General features: G+C 38.8%; 1 protein-coding gene across 6 annotated transcripts in view; it reads left to right on the top strand.

Moving 5' to 3' along the window:
• The window catches only part of HIVEP1 (HIVEP zinc finger 1), a 158,715-nt gene extending 144,192 nt beyond the window's left edge, over positions 1-14,523 (top strand). For all 6 annotated transcript variants that reach the window (XM_057494172.1, XM_036876414.2, XM_057494173.1 and 3 more), the window contains 2 exons: positions 10,752-11,266; positions 12,793-14,523. In XM_057494172.1, coding sequence (XP_057350155.1) covers positions 10,752-11,266; positions 12,793-13,965 — 1,688 coding nt within the window. In that variant the 3' untranslated portion in view covers positions 13,966-14,523. The remainder of the gene's footprint in view (positions 1-10,751; positions 11,267-12,792) is intronic.
• Positions 14,524-21,584: the final 7,061 nt, after the last annotated feature.

The raw sequence follows: 21,584 nt of genomic DNA, 5'->3' as shown, positions 1-21,584 counted from the left end.
CCTAGGACTGCTGAACATGCAGCCCTTGAAATCTGCTTTGGAAGCAAAACCTACATTACATTGTGCTCAGGAGATTAGTGGGGTTGGAAAGCTAAGACACGCCAAAAACTTGGAGAGACTGAGATTCCAGCTGTTTGTGGAGGACAGAGATACACACCCGGCTGCTCTGGGACAAAGGAAAGACAGGCAGTCAGAGAGGCTTCCTTGCAGCAAGAGGGCTGCTAAAGGGGCAGGGTTTGCACAGAGCTTGTTGTGTGGGACAAGGGATAGGTAGAAACGGTTGGCTGGGTGTGCTCTACACAGCAGGTTGGAAACTTTCAGAGGTTTCAGGCGCTTCATTCCCCTGGCTTGCTACTCAGCTATGAGGCCCCCCACTGTGATACACAGCCTGCTGCCACTTTGTCCTGGCCTGCCAACACTGGCTTGCAAACTGGCAGTCCCTGCCCTGGTGTCAGGCCAGCCAGAGGGAGGCCTCGCCTATGGTAGCTACAGACACAAAGCACAGAAGCCTTACACCTGTGTGTTCGGCCCACTGGTTATGACACTGGAGACAGGCACTGCAGCCAGGAAGCAGGAAACAGCTCTTTCCTCCCCCCAGGCACAGCACTGCTGCCCTGTGGCCCCCGACATCATTCCAGGGGCTGAGCAGATCCAGAGACTAGAGCTCCTGGGCACTACAGGGCACCACATACAAATATGAAATGTCAGAAGAACCTGGTTCAGACCAAAATCTCACAAACTCCAGAAAATGGCCCAAGTGAAACTGAACTCAACAGTCTTCCTGAAAGAGAGTTCAAAATAAAAATCATAAACATGATCACGGAGGTACAGAAAAATATTCAAAAACTCAGGGATGAATTTATGACAAAGATTCAATCATTAAGAAATTCCATATCTGAAATGAAGCATACAGTGGAGGGATTTAAAAGCAGATTAGATGTAGTAGAAGAGATGGTAAATGGAGTAGAAATTAAAGAAGAGGAATACAAAGAATCTGAGGCACAGAGAGAAAAAAGGATCTCTAGAAATGAAAGAATATTGAGAGAACTGTGTGACCAATCCAAACAGAACAATATTCACATTATAGGGGTATGAGAAGAAGAAGAGAGGAAAAGGGATAGAAAGTGTCTTTGAGGAGGTAATTGCTGAAAACTTCCCAATCTGGGGAACGAGATAGTCTCTCAGGCCATAGAGGTGCACAGCTCTCTGAACACAAGGGAGTCAAGGAAGACAACACCAAGACATATAATAATTAAAGTGGCAGAGATCAAGCATAAGGACAGACTTTTAAAAGCAGCTAGAGAGAGAAAAAAACATCACATACAAAGAAAAACCCATCAGTCTATCATCAGACTTCTCAACAGAAACCTTACAGGTCAGAAGAGAGTGGCATGATATATTTAATGCAATGAAACAGAAGGACCTCGAACCAAGAATACTCTACCAGGCAAGGTTATCATTTAAATTTGAAGGAGGAATTAAACAGTTTTCAGATGAGCAAAAGTTGAGAGAATTTACCTCCCACAAACCAACTCTACAGTGCATTTTAGAGGGACTGCTATAGATGGAAGAATTCTTAAGACGAAATAGCTGCCATGAGTGGAAATAAAAACACAGTAAAGAAAGTAGAACAATTACTTACTAAGCAGATGCAAAATCAAATCAACTACCCCAAAGTCAGTCAAAGGATAGACAAGGAGAACAGAATATGATACCTAATATATAAAGAATAGAGGAGGGAGAAAAAGGAGGGGAAAAAAAAGATCCCTTAGGTTGTGTTTGTAATAGTATACTGAGTGAGTTAGGTGAGTTAAATTAGACCGTTTGATATTGAGGGAATTACCCTTGAACCTTTGGTAACCATGGATATAAAGCCTGCAATGGCAATAAGTACATACTTACTGATAATCACCCTAGACATAAATGGTCTGAATACAGCAATCAAAAGACATATAGTCATTGAATCGATAAAAAAATAGGACCTGTCTGTATGCTGCCTACGAGAGACTCACTTCAAACCCAAAAACATACACAGACTGAAAGTAAAAGGATGGAAAAAGATGTTTCATGCAAATAATAGGTAGAAAAAAGCAGAAGTTGAAGTACTTGTATCAGACAAAATAGACTTCAAAACAAAGTAATGAGATAAAGAGGGACATTACATAATGATAAAGGGGTCAGTCCAACCAGAGGGTATCACTAATATAAATACCTATGCACCCAACACAGGATCACCAATAAATGTGAAACAAATACTAAGAGCATTAAAGGGGGAAATAGAATGTAATGCATTCATTCTAGGAGACTTCAACACACTACTCACTCAAAAGGACACATCAACCAGACAGAAAATAAGGAAGGAAACAGAGGCACTGAACAATGTAATAGAACAAATGGACCCAACAGACATCTACAGAACCCTCCATTCAAAAGCAACAGGATACACATTCTTCTCAAGTGCGCATGAAACATTTTCAAGAACGGATCATATACCAGGCCACAAAAAGAACTTCGGTAAATTTAAAAAAGTTAAAATTGTACCAACCAGCTTCTCAGACCACAAAGATATGAAACTAGAAATAAATTACACAAAGAAAATGAAAAAGCCCACAAACACATGGAGGCTTAACAACATGCTCCTAAATAATCAATGAATCAATGACCAAATAAAAACAGAGAACAAGCAATATATGGAGACAAATGACAACAATGATTCAACACCTCAAAATTTGTGGGACACAGCAAAGGCTGTGCTAAGAGGGAAGTATATTGCAATACAGGCCAACATTAGGAAAGAAGAACAATCCCATGTAAACAGTCTAAACTCACAATTAATGAAAATAGAAAAAGAAGAACAAATGAGGCCCTAAGTCAGGCCTCCCCACTTTTACTCAACATAGTTCTGGAGGTCCATAATAAAGATTAGAGCAGAAATAAAATTGAGAAAAATAAAACAATGGAAAAAATCTGTGAAAGCAGGAGCAGGTTCTTTGAGAAAATAAACAAAATAGATAAATCCAGAGCCAGACTTAACTAAGACAAAAAGAGTCTACACACATAAACAGAATTAAAAATGAGAAAGGAAAATCACTACGGACACTACAGAAATACAAAGAATTATGAGAGAATACTATGAAAAATTATATGCTCACAAACTGCATAACCTAAAAGAAATGGACAACTTTCTAGAAAAATACAACCTTCCAAGGCTGACCAAGGAAGAAACAGAAAATCTGAATAGACTAATTACCATCAATGAAATTGAATTGTTAATCAAAAAACTGCCTAAGAACAAAACGCCTGGACCAGATGGTTTCACTGCTGAATTTTATCAAACCTTTAGTGAAGACCTAATACCCATCCATCCTGCTTAAAGTTTTCCAAAAAGTAGAAGAGGAGGGAATACTCCCAAACTCATTCTGTGAGGCCAGCATCACTCTAATACCAAAAGAAGGCAAAGACACCACAAAAAAAAAAGAAAATTACAGACCAATATTCCTGATGAACACAGATGCAAAAATACTCAACAAAATATTAGCAAACCGAATTCAAAAATACATCAAAAAGATCATCCATCATGATCAAGTAGGATTTATTCCAGGGATGCAAGGATGGTACAACATTCGAAAGTCCATCGACATCATCCACCACATCAACAAAAAGAAGGACAAAAACCACATGATCATCTCCATAGATGCTAAAAAAGCATTTGACAAAATTCAACATCTATTCATGATAAAAACTCTCGACAAAATAGGTATAGGCAGCAAATACCTCAACATAATAAAGGCCATATATGACAAACCCACAGCCAACATGATGCTTAACAGCAAGAAGCTAAAAGCTTTTCCTTTAAGATCGGTAACAAGACAAGGATTCCCACTCTCCCCACTTTTACTCAACATAGTTCTGGAGGTCCTAGCCACAGCAATCAGACAATGCAAAGAAATAAAAGGCATCCAGATTGGCAAGGAAGAAGTTAAACTGTCCCTGTTTGCAGATGACATGATATCTTAAAGAATCTACTCCAAAACTACTAAATCTAAGATCTGAATTCAGCAAAGTTGCAGGATACAAAATTCACACACAGAAATCTTTTGCATTCCTGTACACTAACAATGAACTAGCAGAAAGAGAAATCAGGAAAGCAATTCCATTCACAATTGCATCAAAAAAAATAAAATACCTAGGAATAAACTTAACCAAGGAAGTGAAAGACCTATACTCTGAAACTATAAGACACTCATGAGAGAAATTAAAGAAGATACCACTAAATGGAAACACATCCCATGCTCATGGACAGGAAGAATTAATATTGTGAAGATGCCAATACTGCCTGAAGCAATCTGCAGATTCAGTACAATCCCTATCAAACTACCAACAGTATTCTTCAATGAACTAGAGCAAATAGTTCTAAAATTCATATGGAACCACAAAAGACCCCGAATAGCCAAAGCAATCCTTAGAAGGATGAATAAAGTGTGTGTGGGGGGGGGGATTACACTCCCTGACTTCAAGCGCTACTACAATGCCACAGTAATGAAGAAAATTTGGTACTGGCACAAGAACAGACCTATAGACCAGTGGAACATGACTATAGAGCCCAGATATAAACCCAAGCATATATGATCAATTAATATATGGTAAAGGAGCTGTGGATATACAATGGAGAAATGACAGCCTCTCCAACTGGTGTTGGCAAAACTGAACAGCTACATCCAAGAGAATGAACCTGGATTACTGTCTAACCCCATACACAAAAGTAAACTCAAAATGGATCAAAGACCTGAATGTAAGTCATGAAACCATAAAACTCTTAGAAGAAAACATAGGCAAAAATCTCTAGAATATAAACATGAGCAACTTTTTCCTGAATGCATCTCCTCAGGCAAGGGAAATAAAAGCAAAAATGAACAAATAGGACTACATTATGCTGAAAAGCTTCTATACAGCAAAGGACACCATCAGCAGAACAAAAAGGTATCCTACAGTATGGGAGAATATATTTGTAAATGACATATCCGGCAAAGGGTTAACATCCAAAATATATAAAGAACTCACATGCCTCAACACCCAAAAAGCAAATAATCCAATTAAAAAATGGACGGAGCATATGAACAGACACTTCTTCGAAGAAGAAATTCAGATGGCCAACAGGCACATGAAAAGATACTCCACATTGCTAATTATCAGGGAAATGCAAATTAAAATCACAATGAGATATCACCTCATACCAGTTAGGGTGGCCAACATAGAAAAGATTAGGAAAAGAAAATGATGGCGAGGATGTGAAGAAAGGGAAACCCTCCTACACTGCTGGTGGGAATGTAAACTAGTTCAACCATTGTGGAAAGCAATATGTAAGTTCCTCCAAAAACTAAAAGTAGAAATACCATTTTCCCCAGGAATTCCACTCCGACAAATTTACCCAAAGGAAACAACTTATCTGATTCAAAAAAACATCATACGCACCCCTATGTTTATTGCAGCACTATTTACAATAGCCAAGATACAGAAGAAACCTAAGTGTCCATCAGTAGATGAATGGATAAAGAAGAGGTTGTAAATATACACAATGGAATACTATTCAGCCATAAGAAAGAAACAAATCCTACCATTTGCAACAACATGAATGGAGCTAGGGGGTATTATGCTTAGTGAAATAAGTGAGGCAGAGAAAGACAAATAACCAAGTGATTTCCCTCATTTGTGGAGTATAACAATGAAGCAAAACTAAAGGAACAAAACAGCAGCAGACTCACAGACTCCAAGAAGGGACTAGTGGTTACCAAAGGGGAGGGTGGGTGGGGAGGGAGGGAGATGGGGATTGTGGGGATATCATGATTCGTGCATATGGTGTGTGTAGGTCATGGGGAAGTCAGTGTAGCTCAGAGAAGACAAATAGGGACTGTGGCATCTTACTCCACTGATGGACAGAGACCGCAATGGGGTTTGGCGGGGGGCTCAATAATAAGGGTGAATGTAGTAACCACATTGTTTTTCTTGTGAAACCTTCATAAGAGTGTATATCAATGATACCTTAATAAAAAATAAAAATAAATAAATTCCACCCAAATCATGATTGACTGTTTTTATTTACATACATAAAATTAAGTTCATGGTATACAGTTTTGTGGGTTTTGACAAATACATAGAATTGTATGTCACCATACAGAACACCTCCATGATCCCCCAAATTCCCCGGTGCCGCCCATTTACAGACAGCTGCTCCCCCTACGCAGTGACCCCCAGCAACCACTGATCTCTCTTCCTCTCTGTAGTTGTGCCTTTTCCAGAGTGTCATATGAAAGAAATCAGAGACTCAGTAGCTTTTTGGGTCTGGCTTCTCTCACGTGGTGGAATGCGTGTAAGTGCCATCCACATTGTGTGAGCCAGTAGCTACCTTTTTACTGTTCAGTAATATTTCCATTGCATTGTTCCACCAGAGTTTGTTATCCCTTGACCAGTTGGAAGATAATCTGGGTTGCCTCTGGTTTGGGGCAGTTAGGAATAAAGTGGCTTTAAGACATTTGTGTACAGGCTTATATGTGAATATAAGTTCCTATTTCTTTAGGGTTTGGTACTGGGGATGGAATCTGGATCATATTGTTGTGTACATGTAGCCTTGTAAGAAACTGTCAAACTGTTTTTCAAAGTGTCTTTTACATTCCCACCAGCCATATATGAGAGTCCAGTTCTGTAACCCTACAGAAAAACTTACCAGCACATTAAAAAACATATATACTAGTAGGTGTGTAGTAATATTTCATTGCGGTTTTAATTTTCATTTCCCTAATGATTGATGACATTGAACATCTTTTCAAGTGCTGCTTGCTTTCTAGATGTCTTAAATTTGTTGAGGTTTGCTTAGTAGTTCAGAATATGGTGTATATTGGTGAATGTTCATGAACCAATATATTTTTCCATACAAGGAAAGCATATTCGGCTGTCGTTGGGTACCACATTCTGTAACTGTCAATTAGGTTTAAGTGATAGTGGTTTTTAAAGTGTTTTTCAGGTCTTTTGTGTTCTGTCTGATTTTCTATATATTTGTTCCATCAATTACTGAGAAGGGAATATTGATGTCTGCAACTATAATTGTGGATTCATTTGTTACTTTTTTCAGTTTCAGCTTCATTTATTTTGAAGCTCTGGTTTAGTTGCTACACATTCAGGGTTATTATATGTTCATAGAGAGGTAACCCTTTTATCATTATGTGATGTTCTGTTCATCTTTGATAATTTTCTTTGTTCTGAAGTCTACTTTGTCTGATAAATTAGTATAGTTTTCCAACCATATATTAGCTAATGTTGTACGGTATGGCTTTTCTCAGACTTTCAATCTATTTGTCTTTATATCTATCTTCATATTTATATGTCTCTTTATATTTAAAATGGACTTCTTGTACACAATATATACTTGGAACTTGCTTTTTTAATAATTCTGTTTTATCTCCTCTATTGACTTGTCACTTGCACTTTTAAAAAATTTAGTTGTCTCCCTTCAAACAATACATTATTTTACGTAGTGTAAAGAATATAATAGTATATCCACAGTTCCTCCTTTCCAACTTTGTGCTATTACTGTTGTGAAACCTCTCACATTTACATGTGTTGTAAGCACACAGTACATTGTTACTCCTATAGACATTCAGCTGCCTTTCACAGCAAGCAATTAAAAGTTGAAAAAGTAATTTTATCTTCATTTATTGTCTTTCCAATGCTCTTCAGTTTTTTGTGTAGACAGTTTCCATCGATACCATATTCTCTCTGCTAAAGAGCTTCCTTTAACGTGTTTCGGTAAGAAGGTCTTCTGCCAGTGAATCCCTCAGTTTTTGTTTTTCTAAAAAAGTCTGTATTTCTTCTCCCTCATCTTGGAAAATTATTTTCACTGGGCATGCAACTCTGAGTTCACAGTTTTCTCATTGTCATTTAGTTTTTCATTTATAGCATTTCATTTCATTCTCTTTGTCTCCATATTTCAACTGAAATTCCCATTTTATATTATATATTGTCCATCTTTCCCATTAGAGCCCTTTTCATATTTAATCCGTTTTTAAAAATTTTCTGACAGTCTTAACATCTGTTCCATATAGTTCTGACTACTTTTTCTCTTTTTTTCTTGCCATTTTGTTACGCCTCAAAATTTTTGTTGAAAACTAGACATCTTGTGTAGGACAGTAGAGACCAATATAAATAGTTCCTATGCCTGGTGATGGGCATGCATCTCCTATTAGGCCTTTTGTGTGGGGGTTAGAGTTTTCTAGTTAGAAGTTGGACTGGGTTTGAGAGATCTGTGGTGGCTCTGCCTCCCCTTAGAGCACCAGAGATTTCTGATTCCCACAGAGATCCATACCTTATGTTGGGGGTGGTGGATGGATCCCAAGAGCAGTGCCATGCAGTGCCAGGTTTAGGCCGTCCCTTGGCACTGAGCCTCAAGGAGGGATGCTCTTCACATTCTCATTCTTTTCCTGTCCCTCTCCCACCAGTATTTCGCTATGTCCTATCCTTTCAGGCTCTTAGCTTGGCATTAAGGGGATGGTGAGAAGAAGGCAGGATAGCATCTGTTCTGATTCAGCCTCAGTCTTGCACCTGTACATATGTGCTCTCTATACCTGTAGCATACCTTACCCCTCCTTGCCCTCGGCTGTGGGACTGGGCTCAGCTGATTATCTTGTCATGTGTTTTATCCTGTTCACTCCCTGTGCCCAGTGCAGTAAGTTTTCATCAGTGTCCTGAGGGCAGCAATGCCTTTATCCTCCCATTACAAGAGAAAGTGTCTGTTCCACAGTGGTGAGAGGAGAGGTGCATCCGTTGGAACCCCTTGCCCCTCCCAGAACTGGACCACAATGGATACTTAGTGCCCTTTTTTGTGAGTGCTTGAATGGGGCTCATGGGGCAAGAGAGTAGACCCCTGAGGATGCACACAATCCCACCAGCCCACACGTGGCTCCAACCAGTCTGTTAGCTGTTTAGCTGAACTCTGTTGTATAGTGTCCTGTTGCGTGTACCCCAAATAACACAAGATGCTTAGTCTGGGCTATTGAACTGCCTGATGACTCAGCTTTATTATGAGTTTGGAATAAGTTGTACATTTGAAGTTAGTTTTAAAAAAGCAATAATAGTTTTTAAGGAAAGCAAGTCTCATCCTAGTTAGACTTTGCAGCAGGGTTGACCTCTGATGCAGTCAGCCTCCCTCTCCAGCAACCTGTGCTAGTCATCTGGTGTCTTCTGGTTTTTTCTATTTTTCCCTTTAAAAGAAAAACAAAGTCTCTAAAAATATATCTGATTTGGCACTAATGTGGCAAATTCAAAGCAAATTGGGGATGACTTTCTAATTTTAGATTTTCAAACATCAAACAGGTTAGGAGAGGTGTCTGAGAGGCAGGAGGCAGAGTGTTTACGCAGAAACCACCCATTCATTCCATCTCCAGCACAGACACCTGGTAGGACTCCCCAAACTGGTGTTATTTTATGTCAAAAAAGTAGTACCCTTCAAGCAGAGGGCCATAAAATCACATTTTGTTAAAGCAACCTAAATGCATATGTTTTATCTTTGAATGTTTTATTTATAAAAGTAACATGCTCAAGATAAACAACATAAAATTTCCAGTGTCTTTCATCTTCCTCCATCAGATTTTTGTTTGTTGATCCTTTGAGACTTTTCTCTAAGAGCTTATCTTTGTAATAAAGAAAGAGTAGTAAAAATAAATTAATATGCAGACCATTTGAGAAAGCCTACAAATCTACCTGTTGCTTATTTATCTATTTACATTTTTTTCTCTTCTAAAAGTATGTGTAAATGCAGAATGTATCACAGTTAAATGAACATGGTCTCATGTCTTCTTTATTATAGCTCAATGACAAAGAATTGGGGTAGGGGTTTTGCATATCTCCTCATTTAATTTTTAAAACTTAGCACCTCTAATTTTGCAAAATTTTGAATCGATAATGTTTTAAACCCAGTTCCCCATGAGCTTATGAAAATGTTAAAACTATTCCCTGGGCCATCTTGAATATTCCTTGTTAAACACAGTTCACATGACGTTAATGAAGCTGGAACTAATGACCTTTGGTTAATGTTCCTCTTCCTGGGAGGAACTGAATCATCACAGAAAAAAATGATGGGAAAATTTAGACTCTATTATTAAATATATATATATATATAAGAAGGCTTAAATATTAGAGAAATTACTATTCAGAGGACAGTAAAAATATGTCTAAATACTATTCAAATATTAAGGAACTTTATTTCACTTACAAATATGAAATGCTGTCACTTTTTTAAAAAAAAGTTTCAATAAAAAGGAGTCACAAGGAAGTAGATAGAGGAAAAGAACTAGGAAAAGAGTTGTATTGAGCTCTTTGCTGAAGTTTTCATATAGTTCAGTCTTCTGTGGGGGATTTTGCAGGTATAATATTTGAGGCTTTTATTTCTGATTTTCTTTATATATTACTGTCTGCCTGCCTATCTACTCATTTGAAGTCATTTGTCTTGTTCTCTATCTTTAACAAAGCCTGTCCGGGCCACGCAGCTCTCTGCCAGGGACTCCCTTCTCTGATTCCTGCCGGACTGCCTGCCTGCTTCTGCCCCTTGGCACTCTCCTCAACTCAGTCGTAGGCTTTCTGTGGGTAGAGCCCTTTTCCTTTATATTCCTCATAGTATCGCCAAGCTTCTAAAAAATGCAGAAGGTTGCATGTGTCCACTGGCAAAACAGTTCTAAATACATCACCTTGATTGTTTTTGTTAGATGAAAAACAAAGATTCAGTTATGAGCCGTCTGGATATGATCTTGAAGAATCTGATGGCCCAGACGAGGATGATAATGAAAATGAAGACGATGATGAAGACAGCCAGGCAGAATCCGTCCTGTCGGCAGCTCCCTCCGTCACAGCCAGCCCACAGCATCTTCCGCCTAGAGGCAGCCTTCAGGACTCTGTGAATGCTGACGAGGACATCAGGATTCCCGATGGCTTTTCTGGGGTACACCCAGACCCAATGGACATTCTGCCCAGAGCGTTGCCCACCAAGATGACCGTACTGAGCACAGTGCAGTTGGACTGCAGTAGGAAGGCAGCGTCTCCAGGGGCGACCCGGCAGCATGTGGCGAAAGGCAAGGATGAAGCTAGTACTCCTGCCGACTCTTCGCGGTCGCCTGAAGCTGCACCCAGACCCCCCTGCCATCCGATGTCTGTAGACTACCCTGAATCGGAAGAAGTCCTGGGAAATTCTATCGCAGGAAAGGCTCTTCTTGGTTTAGCACAGGTAAATGGTTTGTTGCTTTCCTTCTCTTTAACCTATTAAATAGGAAAACCTAACGGCTCACTAAAATAATGTACTTAAATTATTCATTGTAAGGCTAAGTTAGCTTGTTTAAGCTTTTTTTTTCCTCATTGTATTTAAGGGCTAAGGACATGTATGCCCTTTGCATCCTTGTTAGGTCTTTTCATTAGTGTTCATATATTATAAATCTGAAAGAACCAAATGGATCTTTAAAAATATACTCTGTTGTGATTTGCTTTCTTAAAAATCTTGAAATAAATATTTGCATGTGCCAATGGAAAACATGGACTTTGGGACTTATTTATCCCTTGCTTTGAATTGTTTTTGCAGTAGCATTGATATAATGGATTTGCACTAAATTTTCCAAACATTTCACCCCAATCCTCAAAACAATGACCAGTTTCTATGGCAAAGTTAACCCAAAAAAATGTATCAAGATGTTTACTTTGCTTGATGATCAAACTGCTATGGCATCTTGGGAAGCTTCCTGTGAAAGAACTAGCCTGGGGCCAGACATAGGCCTCTGGAAAGTCATCCTAAGTATGCTGTGGATGATTCCCTGCTCTGACCCTGGTGGGCCTGTGAGGATGGTTTGATTCTGTGATACAGCCTTCTCTCCTTGACAGTTCTCTCACCTCTAGGACATACTGACAATTGTGCTAAGATTCGTTTTTAAATGTGTAGATCCTAAATGAATAGTCAATTAATATAACTTAATTGAATTACAAGAATAAATTATATTGATTATTTTAAATAAACTGTTATATGAATTGATGTAGCTCTGTAATATAGATGTTATCAAGTAAAAGCTAATATTTAGATAATAACCTTGGCTGGAAAGGTAGATTGGAAAGACTTAGCCTTTCTAATAACATTTAATTACTTTCATGTTGAACACCTGTGCTCTATGCATCTCTATCCCCCAAATCACTCACATACCTGAAATATGGTTTCAGTATCCATTTTGCAAATTTACAAATGAAGGAAGGAGCATATGAACAATCACAGTCCCTTTTATTAGTGGCAGCTCTTTATTTCATATATGAATAATCCTCCAGTTAATTTTCTCCCCCATGAGTTGATACTCACAGCCAACTAGTATCCCAGTGTCTTAACATCTCCTAATCTCTAAAATAGGATAGAGCTGGTGGTACCAGCAGTAGTAATAACACCCACAACAGTGGAAGAAGAATTTCATTATTGGCTGCACCTTGGATAAAATTCTAGCATAAATGAGATGATACCCAGGAAGTTGGTTTGAAAAATGCAAAGTACTACACAAAATATATTGCTGTTATTTGTACTAGAAAATAAAGAGATTAAAGGTGTAATAAAATTTTTAGTTGGAATTTATTTTTAACATCAAAATATAATTTTTAGCAAACTTGTAATTTTTATTCAAATAAACATGCTCTCACCTGATTGGGAAGAACAGACTTTATTAGAGAATTTTCACTCAATGCCTAAGAAAACTCTGTTCTAAAGCATTATTGTGTCTTGTCTTCTAGAACACATCACCTGTAAGGCATCCTCCTGCAGCAGAGCGCAGCCCCGAGACAGCCCTGGGGATTCTCTCTGTGGCCATGCCTCAGCCTGACGCTCCAGAACAGAAGCAGCAAATGACTCCCCAGCCAGCTCCAGGCCTGCCTTCTCCCCAGACTCACCTCTTTAGCCACCTTCCTTTGCACTCCCAGCAGCAGTCAAGGACACCTTATAATATGGTTCCAGTCGGGGGCATCCACGTGGTACCTGCCAGCCTCACGTACTCCACGTTCGTACCCATTCAAGCTGGGCCCGTGCAGCTCACAATTCCTGCTGTCAGTGTAATTCACAGGACTGGGGCCACTCCTGAGGATACCATCACAGAAGTTTCTGGCACTAAAAATTCTGCTGGAGTGGCTGAGTTAAGCAGTGTCGTGCCATGTATTCCCATTGGCCAAATCCGTGTGCCAGGCCTTCAGAACCTGAGTACACCCAGCTTGCAGTCATTTCCATCACTGAGTCTGGAAACCGTCAATATTTTAGGCTTAGCCAATACAAATATTGCCCCACAAGTACACCCACCAGGGCTAGCTCTGAATGCAGTCGGGCTGCAGGTTTTGACTGCAAACCCTTCCTCACAAAGCAGCCCCACCCCTCAGGCACACATTCCAGGCCTCCAGATCGTGAACATAGCATTGCCGACCCTAATTCCCTCAGTCAGCCAGGTGACCATTGATGCACCGGGAGCTCCTGACATCCCAGCTCCCCAGAACCGAGCTCGGGAGGCGCAGCCCAAGCTGACTTCCGTAACCAGTACACATCAGGGCAGCCGGACCGTGTCTCCTCAGGGGTCACCTCAAGCCCAACAGGAAAATGAAGAAACAGTTCTAGATGCACCCGCCCCTGCAAGAGACCAGGCAAGGCCTGCTGGCGCTGGTGAAATGGACGCAGGGAAGGCTGCTTTGGTACATCAGGGGAAGCCCACACACAAACTCACTCCTGTGCAGGGCAAACCAGCGTGCACAGCAGAGCCTGTGCTGGCGGCGCGCGCAGAGGTTTTCACGGAGCCGCCAGGCCAGCAGACTGTGTCCCCAGACAGACGGGCGTGCAGGCCCACGGCGCCCCAGAGGCAGGCTGCTGCCCACTTCAGCGACGTGAGCAGTGACGATGACGAGGACAGGCTTGTGATAGCAACCTAGTGGGTTTTGTGGGGGCAGGGGGGGCTTGTTTTGTTTTTTGGATTTTTTTAATATGTAACACTTAAAGGTTTCTTTGAAAACCCTCCTTTCCTTAAAGCACATTTTTCTGACATAAATTCATGACTAATCTTTGTGCAATCATGAACTTTTGACCAATAATTGTTTTGTGTCAGCTCCAGCCATTTTTGTACATGTTGTATAGACAATTGTGCCTTTTAGGAGTTTTATGTTTAGAAACTGTACAGATTGTTGAATATCTATATACATAAAATATATATTATATATGTATATGAAAACCAGGTAGTTATTTGTGTTTAGTAAGGAAAACCTGTCAAATAAATCAAATGTTTAAATTATATGTTGCACTGTTAAAATATAAATTTTTATGGCTGTGGGGCAGTTTCTGTGTATAAATTAGTATGTAAACTCTGTATTTATTGTATTCATATTAGTCTTTGAAAATGGGTCTGTCCTTCTTGTGTAAGACAGTAACTTTACACTTCAGACAGATTTTCTGTGTTATGAAATGTTCCAGTAAAATATTGTTTACTGACTTTACCTTTGCTTTAGTTGTACCTTCTTTATATCACCTGGAGATCCATGACCTGCACTCAGGAAGCAGCCCTGGGTCACCTCCTTTCCATGCTCACACCCCCATATTTGTGAGGAAGTGGGGCTTTTGAGATGTTCCTGCCACGTGAGGCTCACTGAAGTCTGTACAGCTGAGAGACCTATTTTTTATTTTTTTGTTAGGGGTAGTTTTGTAGCTATTAACATATTAGGAGATACAGTACTTAACATTTTCCGTAAGTATGTACAGCCTGAAATGAGCAGAGTTCCGAGATGAGGGGATGAAGATTTCTGGTAAATGTAATGTAAGTTACAGTCATCCTGAGAGCCTGGCTGGGCCTGGAGCGGTGAGCCCCCTCCCTCATGCTCCCCCTGCGGGTTCATCAGCACAGGGCTCTGCCCCTCCGCCCTGCTTGTCCTCTCAAGGGCTGTCCAGAGGCCCCAGATTCAGACTTCGAAACCACTTAAGTGACTCTCTTTAGAAATGATTACTTCCTGCCGTGGAAGGCTTGCCTGTCCTTCTTACACACTCGGAGAAAATGGGGAGGGGACTCAGAATTGCAACCCTGATGTGAGTTGCATTATTAACTAAGCATTACAGATGCTAGATTTGTGAGAAAATGTAACTCTGGAATTTGAGTAGTTACTTCATCGTGAAGGCAGTATATTCACATTTTTAAAGGCTTACTTGGTGAGGATTTCAGGGATATGAAATCAGTGCAACCGCAGAGTGTCAGGGACGCCTTCCAAGGAGTGGAGACCTGCCTTTAGCCAGCCCCGGCCCCATTTCTGTGACTGGGAAAGGCACCTTCTATCTGGGCCTGCCCGTCTTACCCTAAATTATAATCCCTAGGATGCCTCCCTCCCCCAGCAGGAGGCAGGAGCTGAAGGATCTATGATGATTTTGATGCATGCTTCAAATTAAGTTTCCCACAGATGAAGTAACAAAATTCTCCAAAAGTAACAATACTACATTCTGTCTTCTGAGATAGATTTGAGAAGAATTCGAGAAACTTCTATTACTGGAATTTCATTGCTCCATTGATACAATTGTGAAAATGAGGACCATGATCAAATTTCTCAAAATTAATAGGTCTTAACTTTGTGTTTGTAAAGTGGTATAATAAACATCCTTATTCCATAATCCTAATTTAGGTATTTATAACTTTTCTAAATTCAAAAGTAATGCTCAGAATATTGGCATTGAAATTATTTTAGTTCATATAAGTTTTCTTAACTTGTGGAATTCCTATGTTTAACCAAAAACTGCATGTGGTATACTTAGATGCTCCCTCGAAAATTTCATTATGCTTGAATAGATTTTAAACTTCTTTTAATTTTCAGTTTTCAAAAGTCAACACATTATATACATACCTTCAATACTAGTGGTGTTTGCTTTAATGTGGCTCTCAAAATATTTCCTAGCATTTGAAATACGCAGTTAAATAAGAAACATTACCAAAGTCAGAGCCATTATATTTTGAAAAGTCACATGAACAAAAGGTAAGGGAAAAATTTTGAACACTTTCTCCAGTCATCTTTTCCCAAGGAACACTGTTATTCTCAAATATAAATGACTTCCAAATAATGGAATCCTGAGAGCTGGTGAGACTATGTTTGACTTCTACTCTACCACACGGTGATGAAAGACCAAGGTCACTAGAGAACTAGAATACAGTGACAGCAAATCTCTTTGATAAGTTAATAGCAAACTGGTGAACCATGTCATGTGAAACAATTTCAGTATATTCTTGCATGAATCCACTGCAGCAGCATCAGAAGTGTTGGAAATAGCTAAAGAACCAAAGGTCATTTTTCTAGTTTTCTAGGATCAGTATATCTGCTACATGAAAATGTGTTAACACAAACCAATAGCATTTGAGAAACTTACTTTCATTCCCCAGACTTTAGGTTACAACCATAATTATTTCTTTTAGAATGATAACTGATATTTAATGTAGAGATTTTTTTTTCTCATTTCTTGTCATAATATAGCCATGACTTTCCTTTCACAGAAACAGTATAAAGAACACTTTCCTTATGTGTTAGGTCAGGTAATCTCTGACCTGAATTTTGAATGATAGTCTTAACAAAGGATTATGGTATCTGATGATAATTTTTGTTGGGATGCTCAGGTCAAAACATCAATGGTCTTGATTTTTCTGTTCTTAACTTTATATATTGAGATCAAATTTAAGCAACACCCAAATGTGAGTTTCATTAGCATAATTTTGTTTCAAAACCATCTATAAATTCTAAACACAGAATATTAAATCTAAGACAAGAATGTACTCCTAAACTGATTTCCCATGACTTTGGAGAATTGTCTATTTAATAGTCAATGAAGGCATATATATATACATTTTTTTATTTTAATGACACAAACTCCCTGCCACCATTACCTGCCCCCCTCCCCACACACACACAAAAAAAGAAAATTTTAAAACGAGAATGGTAAAATAATTTTTCTCTATATCTGGAAATCATGAGCCTCTTACTTCTATGTATTGGATTAATCTAGAACCTTGCACATACAAGATGCTGTGCGAGGCACTGTAGACAAGAGTTAAAGCAGTGACATAACCTACCCTTAGGTGTTTCCTATTCTCTAAATCAGGCTGGGCTCTGAACACTATCAGGAATCCAAAATTCAGTAATTGTCTAAGTACCAACCAACTCTGATACTATGCAAGATGCAAAAGAAATTAGAAGGCACACTTTCTACTCCAAAACATGCCTGCTTAAGACTTAGGCCATATAAACTGAAGAGTAATACTAGACCACATATATCTTCGCAACCACAGACTGCGCACATTTTGAGAGGTAAAGTTAACTGTCTTTAAGTATTAACAGCTTGTGAATGTTGTGAATCGCTGTATTTTGAAGGAGGCATTGGATTTGGGGCTTTAGAATAGCGACGATGCTAAGCAGTAGAATAGAAATAGCATAATGAAGATGAGTATGTTATTTAAAATTGTGCCAGGGAACCAGGCTATGTAGAAAAGAAAGGATTCACTCAGACTTTCAACAAATATTTATTTAGCATCAACAATATAGAAAGCACTTTGAATATGCAAATTAGTGCAAATTAAATTGTGTTTACCCTCTAGGACCTTAAGGTGGTTTCATCTTCTATGGTTTCATTTATGTGCTGCCAACAAACGGTGGGGAAACAGATGATTTTCCTTCTCCCCTGGGTTCAGAAGGTCAGTAATAGCCAAATGATAATGTCACAGTGCCTGTATTATTCACCTCACTTCCTCTCGTCAGATAGGCATTTTATCATCTCCCATCATCACAAGAAGGTGGTGAGTGCAGTACAATACAGTATTTTGAGAGAGACCATATTCACATAATTTATTGCAGCATATTGCTATACTGCTCTTTTATTATTAGCTCTTATTAATCTCTTACTATGTCTAATTTATTAAAAAATTTTATCCTAGGAATGTATGTATAGGACAAATCATAGTGTATATATATATATATATATATAGGGTTTGGTACTATCTGAAGTTTCAGGTGTCCACTGGGGTCTTGGAACATACCCCCTCAGATAAAGGGGGCTAAGAGCACGAGCAGCACAAATAAGGGAGACCTCCTGGCTGAGTGGGTCAGGGAACTCTGGAGCATGTGACAGTTACACTTGTCCTTGGCGGGACTTTGCTGAGCAGAAATGATAGAAGGGCCGGACCTTACAAACAGGAGGGATATGAAAGGGTACCAGTATTTATTCCTAATTCTCATTTAATCCTTCTAGTCAGTTATTTTCCCATTTTATAGACAAGGAGGCTGCATCTCCAGCTGTTTGAATCTTCATAATGTGGGTGCAGGATTTGAATCCAGGATTTTAGGCCACAATAGCATTACACATAAGTGAAGGTACAGGAAGCTTAAAGTACTGAGACAAAGGAAGTAAACATTTGGGGGATTCAGCAAGCATCTGACAATGTGATGGTAATAGTGTGGAGAACAAGGGATGGATTTCAAGGTAGTTAGAATTGTGTGGCTGTTCATTTGAGAAGGACGCTGAGTGGCCAGACTTCATGCAGAGAAAGGGGCATCATTTCTTTAAGGTGCTAATAATTTAGGGTCAGGGTGGCAGAAGTGAGGTGGGAGGGGGTGTAATGCAGAGAGTATGGAAGACAAACACATCACCACGCTTCCGTGCAAGTAAGGCATCACCAAGCTGCCACAGCGTCTTTTCTTTTTCATTGTTGAACTCAATGGAATTACAGAAGACATTTGTCGATGATCCAAATAGGTAACGGTCAGCGACCAGCTGGAGAGATGGGCAAAATTTAACAGGAAAATAGATGCTCTGGCACTTGTGTTGAAAATCAAACTGTTTTTAAATGTGGTAGTTTCATTTATACAAAATTTAGTATATGTCATCCCTACCCCCAACCCCAAAAGCATACTCTTGGGGATATTAGAAATATGTTATTTAGATGCACGTAAAAGATAGCCATGAACAGAGCATCATGGGAATATCCATCATGACTGGGATTTCTGGACCATAAGCTTGGACAGAACAGAAACAAATGAGCATATTTGAGGCCCTGAAGGCCAAGCCTGGTAATGACAGGACACCCCTGGAGGTTCATTCAACCAAGAGAGCACTTCAGGAGAGTCACAGCAGCAGAAATAATACAGAGTAATAGTAATAAATAATACAGGACAATAAAATAAAGACCAATAATAAAACTGTCTTCCAGTAGGAGAGAGGAAACTGGAAAGTAGGAAAAGAGAAGGGTGGGCTACTGTGAGGGAAATTCCACATCTTCATCCATTTTTGTGGAAAACCAGGATTAGTCTCACAGCAAGCAGCCAGGGGGGATTCATGGCTCACAGACCAGCTCATATTTGCATAATAATGGACATAAATATGGAGGAACATATTTATCTTCAGGGAAGACTGCAAGATTAAAATAATTCTAGTATTATTCACACCAACCCTTTCAGGTAAATTGGTATCTGCCAAAGGAAATGCTCCACGGTCCTTCCCGCCACTTCACTCTGAAGCAAGTTCTCGAAGAAAACCTGCTGCCCGCAGCTTGGATGCGGGGACTAACCTGCCCCAAGGACGCAGAGAGGAGCTGAGAAAAGGACTGGGATTAGTGATCCCCCCACACCCTCATGTCAGGGAGGAAGACAGGCAGATGTCTCCCTCAAAGTCATGAATCAAGTTTTACTTAGTTTGGGCCTTTTTAAAATTAAAACAAAAGTCCCCATGGCATAAAACACAAGTTTTCTTACTACTCTGCTTTTGTTCTATCTCATCCCATAACTGAGGGTTACATCAGTAATGTAGAGTCCACATCAGCAAACACAGAATAATCATTCTTTTGAGGCACTAGGTTCCAGGAGAAGTGGGAACTGGATGTTGGACTAGTGATAGAAGATTGGAAATTAAGGAGCTAGACCAATTTTACATCTTATTTTCCCACCACCCAAGCCATGAAAAGATATAGTTGATTTAGCTAATTATAATGCAACGTTAAATTATGAAAATCTAACAGGATATGAACAATTAGTTTTCAAAATTAGGTAGGTTCTTTTATTTAAACTAACAAGGTATTCATACATATATTTAAGTTTTGAGATTATATGCATTAGTATTTTATGAACAAGTCATTCTATATAATGTAATATTTCAGTCTCAACAATCACAACAAATATTTTTTGATTTATCCTCATTTTACAGTTGAGAAAATATCACAGGGTAACAAAGCTAGTTAAGTAGTGAGGCTGGGATTTTAAATTGGTCTCTTTTTTTCCACTATAGCATGCTGCTTTTCAGTAATGATTTACAGTAATTGGGTTATATTATATTAATTTCTATGTGAAAATCTACTTAACATTCATAAAACATCCCATTTAAATATCCTACTGAAATGAGTATGTCCAACACCATGCATATTTGTATAGATAATAGATTTTATAACCTTTTTCTATGCCATTTCTCATAATTGATATAACAGGAACCATAAAAATATTCAGTGAGGAAATATTTAATTTAAACAGCAGGAGATAAAATGGCAATCTAAAGGGACAATTTTAATCAAGCCTAAAACATGTAAATTTCCCAAGTATATTAGGTTTCAATCACTAATCATTGTCCAGAAAATGTATTTGTCACACATCTTATAATGATAACAGATCAAAAGGAGGAAAGTCGAGCATGGTTTCATGTTGTTTTGGACATAGACGTTGTCCAAGCACAACATAATATAAAGTCTCTGATTTGGTCCTTTCAGAAATATTTCCAAAAAGAAACGAAACTTTCATTACTTTGATACAGAAGAAAATTATTTAAACATATTTCTTCTCCATGAGGGGGCATCAAATTGTGCTTTTTTATGTCTTAAATTGTACTATCTAAATATAATGTGAAGAAAGCAAAGGTAGGAATTTAGAAAGAAATGAAGACATTAATATATTCTTTTTACAAAAGCAGTAAGAGAGAAAAAGAAATAATCTATCTGCTTAACAAATGATTCCATGTCTCGGAATTAACCAATATAGATACCCATATAGAATTCAACTCTTTTTTATTTTCTCCCTATTCTTACTTTTGGTATCTGTACTATAGAAGAGAATAATTGGATACCTTTTGTAAAGTCCATATATAAAGTATTTTATGAAAATATAAAGAACAGACATGTGTTATGTAGTTAGTTTTGCTTGAGACAAGACGTCTTTCATCCGTTGGTTTTTCTGTTACTTTAAAGACAGTGTGTTTAGTTATTTACCTATGAATGTTGCCAAATGGGATCTAAGGAAACCATGTTAGGTGAAAGACAACAGGACTTTACATTCCTGGAGGTCAGTCATGGAAAGAAAAGCCAGCTTTGAGATCAGTCAATTAGCCAGGCAGGCTTAGTTTTCTTTGCTAATAACAAGGCTTATTTTTGCCCAGTAGGGTCAAATGTTAAGACCGGTTTTGATTCAACAGTTGTAGCCTTTGATACATTTGAATTTAGTAATTTTGGAGCATCTTTGTACATTATACAATGAGACATTTTCTGTTATTTCCACACTCCTGT

Source organism: Manis pentadactyla, chromosome 16, assembly GCF_030020395.1.
Source record: "Manis pentadactyla isolate mManPen7 chromosome 16, mManPen7.hap1, whole genome shotgun sequence".
NCBI lineage: Eukaryota > Metazoa > Chordata > Mammalia > Pholidota > Manidae > Manis > Manis pentadactyla.
The sequence above is the reverse complement of the archived record's forward strand: the minus strand, read 5'-3'. Positions and strand labels throughout refer to the sequence as shown.